We start from the raw sequence: 7,981 nt of genomic DNA, 5'->3' as shown, positions 1-7,981 counted from the left end.
TTCATTTGATGTTTTGCCATTTTGGCAGGTCTTATGGCATCCCAGTATTTTAGAGCTGCCTATTCTCAGCTCTTCTCTTAATTTGAACATAACTGTCATTCTGTTTCATTTGATCAGATGAAGAAAAATGCGCTTTTCCTTACTCTTTGTGCTTTTCCCAGAAAGCGTTTTTAGTAGACCAGGTAATTATGCAAAACCCAGGCCTAACTAAAAAATTAAAATTGTCATGTAACTCAAGTTAAAATAACACTTTTCATTACTCGTGCAGCTTAATCAAATATTATATGTCCTTTTAAGCGACCCATTGGTATTAACATGGTAACATCAATGTATTTTTAAAAATTAGACAGCGACGTTCTCTTAGAAGTTGTTCTGCAGACGTTTATCTATTGATGACCTTTTGACCTCCTGAATTCTGCATTGAGATTTTCGGGTCGATTTAGCCGAGACGGCCCGAGTGGAGTTTCATGTAAATGTTTCGTACGGAAAAAAAAATCGCGGCCCGCACTTCGGCGTGTCAATGATTAAAGCAAAGGACTTCAATAGCAGAAACAGGGCAGAAATGAGCTGTTCCGCATATTTTCATTAAAATTGATGAAACACCACCCTCCAGTGTGCGGGGTAAAAGTTGACATTTGACTAAGTGGAGAAACTACAGGAAACAAACGAACCTAAGCGGCGCCTTTATTATTGACGGTATTCGAGTGGTTGTTCTTCGTTAAACCACGCCCACCTGCACGCAGTGGTAAAATCCTACTTTACGAAGACGACCAGTCGAATAGAAAACTGGTAAATACTCGACAAAACAAAATGGCTGCATAGTTACCGCGATACACGCTGCGAAATCATGGCTGCCTCGGATTGTGGCAGTATGGTTTTTTTGTGAAAAAATGTTTTCATCCAGTTTTTGAATTCTGTTAGGCTACAATTATTTTTTTACTTCAATATGGGTATATATTATAATTTTTATTTTCTGAAATTAATTTCATCCAAATTATATTAACGCAAAATGTTGTTGCTAAACTGACCAATCGGTCATGTTTGTTTTGGTCACATGCGTAACTTAACGCTGATTAACGCATTCTGGTTAAGTTAATTTTCGTTGTTAACGAAGTCTATTTTACGAACCAGTCGAATGAAAATAGTACTCAACGAAAATTTGTACTTAACGAAATGATCCAGGAATTCGAAATAGGCCTAGAGGGGGCCCGGGGGAGGGGATACTTTGACAGATAGAGGATCTACTACCTGAGACCCACCATGGCTGAGGCTGAGGTAAGAAAATTTGTGATTATGGCATCTAGATGGCCTTGAAATTTCACTTCAGACAAAATTTAAATATGATTTTCTTTATATCTCCATTTTTGGGGGCGGGCCTACTGGGCCCCATTGAATCCACCACTGAGTACTTTCGCAGATAGATCTATACCACAGCCCCACCATGCTTGGGGCTGAGGTAAGAACATTTGTGATCATGTCACCTCTAGATGGCCGGAAATGGTACTCCCAGACTTAAATTTAGGCCCCAGCCCCTTTAATCCGCCACTGATTTCCAAACAGAGTCGAAGTCGAGATTGCTTCCACGATCTCAATGAATTTTGAATCATGAGGGGTATCATTGGTATGGGCAGTCTCCGACGAAACCTTCACTTTCCCCCCGATGGATAAAAATTACCCTTCTATAGTAGGCCGGAAATGATAGGCCTACTCCAACTGTGTCAAATGGAATGTCCACCCACCTCTAAATGGTCGGAAAGGGCACTCTCACATTAAAAGTTAAATTTAACGTAGGAAATTTTTTCAAACCATCTCTAACCACTAGACACGACTGTTTCTGCAGTTTTCAAAAGTTATAGCGACGTCAACCCTTAACAACGCAAATTACTCTTCACGTATGCGCGAAGTCGTCAGGACAAATGCGGTATGCAATGCGCGAAGAATACTCATAGGCTACGTTCAGACCTGAGATATACGCCAGGCGTATCTAACGCCGGGCGTACGTTAATCCATGGCGTAACTAGCGAGATGTCCAGACTGGGCGATTAACAAACGCTAGCTTAAGTATTCGTGCGAAATATTCGTATTCGTAATTTGCGCATTTTATTTTTACATCTAGGCTTATTTTGATTGGTCAAATCCTGGCTGAGTTCAAAATCACGGATGCTTGCATCATGACCATATATAGGCATATCAAGACCATATGGGCATAGAACAGTTTTTCATCAACGAAAATTTGATAATCAGGACCGAGCTTTAAAACAGTGGATGCCTCACAAAGGTTTAGGCTACGTTCAGACCTGGGAGATACACCAGGCATATCTAATGCCGGGCGTGCGTTAATCAGTGGCGTAACTAGCGAGATGTCCAGACTGGGCGATTAACAAACGCTAGCTTAAGTATTCGTGCGAAATATTCGTATTCGTAATTTGCGCATTTTATTTTTACATCTAGGCTTATTTTGATTGGTCAAATCCTGGCTGAGTTCAAAATCACGGATGCTTGACAGTCGTAAATCAGTGGCGTATCTAATCTGGTGTCTGTTTCTAAATTACCGTATGCCAGTGATTGCGCGATATTACTGGCGTTCACTACGCCGCGCCCAAGTTCACACCACTCGATTAACGATGCGCTAGCGTAAAGCCACCCTGACACTAGCACGATTTTTGTCCCCGCAATGCGTCGTGGCAAGACGTGCCATTTCGCTGGTACGCTGCAGACGGCCTGTTTGCCCACTGTACACGTAAAAGTTACGCACTGTGTACGCAATGCGTGTCAAAAATGTACTGTGTTCACACGTATTGACACGCAATGGCACTACTTGTTTACGCATAGGTTAAGTATTGTTCGCCCATTGCTCACTTCTACTGTACCGTGGCAATTTTTGGTCAGGCTTTGTCCCGCTTGGCGGCACGCTATACACAGCGTAGGTTTTTCTTCGACTCGCTATGGACGATACAATATTATGCTGAATCCCAGAGACAGTGTTATTGCAGAACAGAGAAGGTGTCTATATCTGGCAACTGCTGGCTATTACTTTCTTGAAGAGAGCAGGAGAAAAGGAAGAAAGAGGAAGAGCATTCTTAATTGACACGCACCGTCGGCAGTGTTCGCGCCGAGTTCGCGCAGTGTTCATGCATGTTTCACGCATATGGCATGAACATTGATACGTGCCGAATTTTTGAACATTTTAAAATTCTCTCTACGACATGGCGCGCACCCCCGCACCCTTGACGTACTCCTCACGCTCGTTCCTGAAGACTTTAATCATTGACACGCCGAAGTGCGCGCCAGTGCGGGAACGAAAATCGTGCAAGTGTCAGGATGGCATAAGTCGTTGTGTCTGAACAGAGCTTTAACCTATGCGTAAAAAAGTAGTGCCATTGCGTAGACAGTGCGTAACTTACGTGTACAGTGCGCGAACACGGATTCACGCTCCGCTGCGTACCACCAAGGAGGAACAAAAGTCGTGCAAGTGTCAGGGTGGCGTAAGTTGATCGGATAATTTTATACAGAAGTTATAATTAGCTAACAGATCTCCATTATTAATAGACTGTTTCGGAGTGTCAATCAAATTTAACAATTGACCAGGGCCAGGAATAAGCGTTTGTCTTACAAACACACGTGTTGTCCCACAGACGAACGTGTTTGCGTACCGTAGGTTTTCACACTGTCCTTTTGTGGGACATTGCTTTCACGTATGATTAATCTCATAGTTCCCATTGCGCATGTCTATCTAGAAGCCCAATATAATATAAACAAAATATAAGATGCATGTATCGTCTTAATTAAATAATAGTTTCGTATAGACTGTTTCGGAGTGTCAATCAAATTTAACAATTGACCAGGGCCAGGAATAAGCGTTTGTCTTACAAACACACGTGTTGTCCCACAGACGAACGTGTTTGCGTACCGTAGGTTTTCACACTGTCCTTTTGTGGGACATTGCTTTCACGTATGATTAATCTCATAGTTCCCATTGCACATGTCTATCTAGAAGCCCAATATAATATAAACAAAATATAAGATGCATGTATCGTCTTAATTAAATAATAGTTTCGTAATTTAACAGTTTTGTTTTTAAATTGTTGTATTATGATTTGATTACAGTAACGATGGTTGGCCATTACCTGTTCGTAGAGAATGGAAAATAAAATGCTTTAAACGTGTATTCATTTCTCTTCATTATTTATTTACCTTTTGTCTGTCACAAACAGAACAGGCTTAAGTTTTCTCGAATTATGGAGTTTTTGGAAAAATAATATTGATGTACATATTTGATAGCATTAAAGCATCCATTAATATTCAGTATGGGAATCGAAGACCCTCAACTCTGATATTCAAATAATCAAACACTTATATTTTTCTTTCAGTGTAAATTTTTTAACAAGACAGTTTAATAATTATCTCTATAATTGTGGTTGATAGGTGACATTACAATATATTCTGGAGAAATTGATTGTAGTTTAAACCACAATGAAGACGACCCAAATCCGGACACACATGTTTGTACACGATATGAACAATTAATGGACAATCTTCAAAACAACGACAAGTAAGATTCAACTAATATATTACAGCATTTTTTCAGCCCTCATTAAAATGGGGAAAATTTGACAAATAGGCCTATAGATAGTTTTGTTCAAGATATACAATTTTATACAGCAAATGTAAATCATATTTTTAGAATCAAATAATAGTAGATTTTTTATTTAACTTTTTAAAGAAGTAAGATGAACATGAACTTAAACGTAACTACAGTATGTCTTTTTTTAAATTTTTATGACCATTGTTCTTTAGTAGTCCTACACCAACATTTTATTAACAATGAAAACTAAATTGAAATGGTTATTGATGAAAAAAAAACACCAGAACCTGGCGTCTTAAACAGTCGGTATAATGCTAATACTGCATGACTTTTAGAAATCGCGAAATGTTTAACTTCATAATAATTTGGACCTATTCTACACTACAAAGCTAATGCCATAAAGAAACCCCCAACATTATTTACCAAATAATCTATTTTATCTTGTGCAAAAAATTTGCATTAGTTACACGTTTCAAGCGCTCTGATCTCCATGAAATAGCGCTATATATGTGCTGTGATGTATGTGATAATTAACTTATGTTTTTAATGTGTCAATATTGACGGTTACGTCCTCAATTCTAATTATGCCACTCTCTAATTTAATATGTTAATCTTCATAAAGAGTTTAAAAGCATCGCATTATTATATTTTCACTGAAGAGTCTCTGAAAATAAGTTGACCTTCTGTCCTTAGAAATAAAAAAAAAAATGATTATAATACTTTATGTAAATTGTCACTCGGTTTACAAATTATTAAAATAATATAGATAGAATTTATAAAGATGTAATTTTTTTTATTGTAAATAAAAATAATTAACATTTCCAGTTAATACCTGAATACGAGAATGATTTATTGCCTGAAGTGTTGATTAAATTTGAAATTAGTGCATTGATTCCTTTACCAATATTAATTATAAAATGTAATTTTCAGGTTAATAATAACAGCTTCTTCAACGAATGGAGGGTTTATTAGACTGAACAACTACGATTATTCAATGGTCGGGACAATCCGTGAGCCCGTGTACTACGAGGGTAAAACTGTAACAAGATATTTGACCGTAACTGTCGACAATGAGGCGCCAACTCACTGTTCTGTTAATGTCACAAGTGACACGACTTGCATTGGATATGCACTTGACATCGGTGATCCATACACTACCTCGGTGAGGTTAAGATAAATATATATTTCACAATATATTATTTATTGAGAATCAAATTTAGTGTCATTACAATAACTAAAAAATGTAATTGATTTAGTTGATTTAATTGGATTGATTGATTGATTGTAGTCCTGTTTTAGTATCTGGTATTTTCTACCCAATCATTCTCAAAGTAGGGGTTGACGAACTGGTTCGGTGGTAACTGAATGTGTTAAATTTTGTATACCTCGAGTCCTAAGCAAAACATTACACAGATGAATAAATAGTACATAGCAACAACATCTTGTACACAAACCAAATGCATGAAAAATAAACGAATTTTACGCTAAGTAAAAAACACTTCATACTCTACAAAGCATATTCATACTTTCTTTGAAAAGATAATTTTTATTACTCTGATAATATACAGAGTGAGCAGAAGGTTAAGTGGTCAACATGGGTGGACCATATTTCAGGATTGACAGCAACGTCTTATGACTGCAGAATTTGCAAAATGGTTGAGAATAATGACGTGCTTTCTTTTAATGGCACTTGTTACAGTCTTTATCATTTGAAAATTGGAAATTATTATGAGGCAGACTTCGAACTAACATCTCCAGGTAGACCATTATCGTTATCAATATTTTTAATGTATTTTTGCTGAGGTTTTATTACTTTATTTAGCTGGTTATGACTAGCCACCCATGGTTTGATAGACGACAGGTGTTGGAATTGGTGACAGACTTCGTGTATAAGTAATTTCTAAGTTGTCTGTAGAGCAGCACCAGTGAGTGATGCCAATAATAAAAAATTATAATGATAATTAAATAAATAATGGCACATTGTATCATGCGGAAATTTGCTGTAATAGCTATCAAGAATATCCATATAGAAACAGATATTGTTTTGTTTTTGTGTCATTATCAAAACTACATAATACTAGCATAGTATTGCAGCAGTCTTAAGATCATAATTAGTATTATCCAACTGTGAAATGAAGTTTAATTTACAAGACCTAAGTAATTGAACAATTGTTTTCATAAAATAGGTGTATACTGTACCCTGTTGACCGTTAGTGACTTTGCCGGCAACGTTCGCCATGCTCGACGTTGCCTTGTTTTTGATGACCAAAGTGAAATTTCGATCGTAGACGATAAACCTATGGAGCTAGTGGTTGATGGAGAAAAGCTTAATCTTCTAGAATCCGATGCATGGACATCTACTGATAAAATTGTACGGTTTTATAAGTATTGAAAATGATTTTTATAATAATAATAATAATAATAATAATAATAATAATAATACAATAATACTAATACTAACAATAATAATAAATTAATAATGGTAGTCACGACAATGGTGATTATGATGGTACCATAACTATGATGATGATTATAGACGTTTGATGATAATTATAACGATAATGATAATCAGTGTAATAAGGGAAACAAAAGTTGTTGGTGATGATGAACTTAATATTAATGATATAGATGAGGATGATGGTAATGATACATCATCATCACATCATCATCACATCTATGATGACATAGATGTGATGATGATGTTGATTGGATTAGCATGATTATGGTCATGGCGGAAAGTACATTGATGATAATGAGATGATGGTACTTTCCTATATAATTCTTTTTTTTAAAAACTATTTTGTCAGATTAGAGTGTCATGGCAGGGCCATTTTGTTAACCAACTACACATAGACCAAAGTATGCTGCACGCTATTGAAACTAACAATGACGTCATTAATAAAGCCTACGATTCGGATGGTTTACCAACAGGACGTACTCTATCGTCTATTAATAATCGACATGGAATTGTTAAGTTTGAAGTTGGTGTCGTTAAAGATAAACTTCAGCCAGATTGGATGGCTTTACCAAATGATCTGGTACCGTGGGGTTCACCGATAAGTTTGAAATATAACTAATACTGATGATTATAATGATTATAATTATAGGTCTAGTCACATTTGGAAATAAAATACATTGTATTACCCGAAATCATATTATAGAGAATGACATAAAACCAGATTGTTATTAATTATCTTCAACTTAAGACAAGTTTAGTTGTAGTTTCAAATATACCCTTGACTTACTGATCTAGCAATATATATATATATATATATATATATATATATATGGTTCTATTTCTGGCTGTTTACTTACGTTCACTTTTTAGCTGTTGCTTATTATTTTTGTATCTCTACTGAGATCCAGCCATTGTTTCCCACAGCATTGTTGTTTTCT

The 7,981-nt window shown here is 36.3% G+C and overlaps 1 protein-coding gene across 1 annotated transcript in view; it reads left to right on the top strand.

Annotated features, from left to right (window-relative positions):
- Nucleotides 1–7,623, top strand: part of LOC117105199 — a gene marked incomplete at its 3' end in the record, with an annotated part of 8,971 nt that extends 1,348 nt beyond the window's left edge. Inside the window, exons 4-8 of the mRNA XM_033246268.1 lie at nucleotides 4,426–4,552; nucleotides 5,516–5,747; nucleotides 6,154–6,343; nucleotides 6,772–6,956; nucleotides 7,393–7,623. Coding sequence (XP_033102159.1) covers nucleotides 4,426–4,552; nucleotides 5,516–5,747; nucleotides 6,154–6,343; nucleotides 6,772–6,956; nucleotides 7,393–7,623 — 965 coding nt within the window. The remainder of the gene's footprint in view (nucleotides 1–4,425; nucleotides 4,553–5,515; nucleotides 5,748–6,153; nucleotides 6,344–6,771; nucleotides 6,957–7,392) is intronic.
- Nucleotides 7,624–7,981: the final 358 nt, after the last annotated feature.

Source organism: Anneissia japonica, unplaced genomic scaffold (genome assembly GCF_011630105.1).
Source record: "Anneissia japonica isolate Jap-2015-1 unplaced genomic scaffold, ASM1163010v1 scaffold287560_len10453_cov177, whole genome shotgun sequence".
Lineage (NCBI taxonomy): Eukaryota > Metazoa > Echinodermata > Crinoidea > Comatulida > Comatulidae > Anneissia > Anneissia japonica.
The sequence above is the reverse complement of the archived record's forward strand: the minus strand, read 5'-3'. Positions and strand labels throughout refer to the sequence as shown.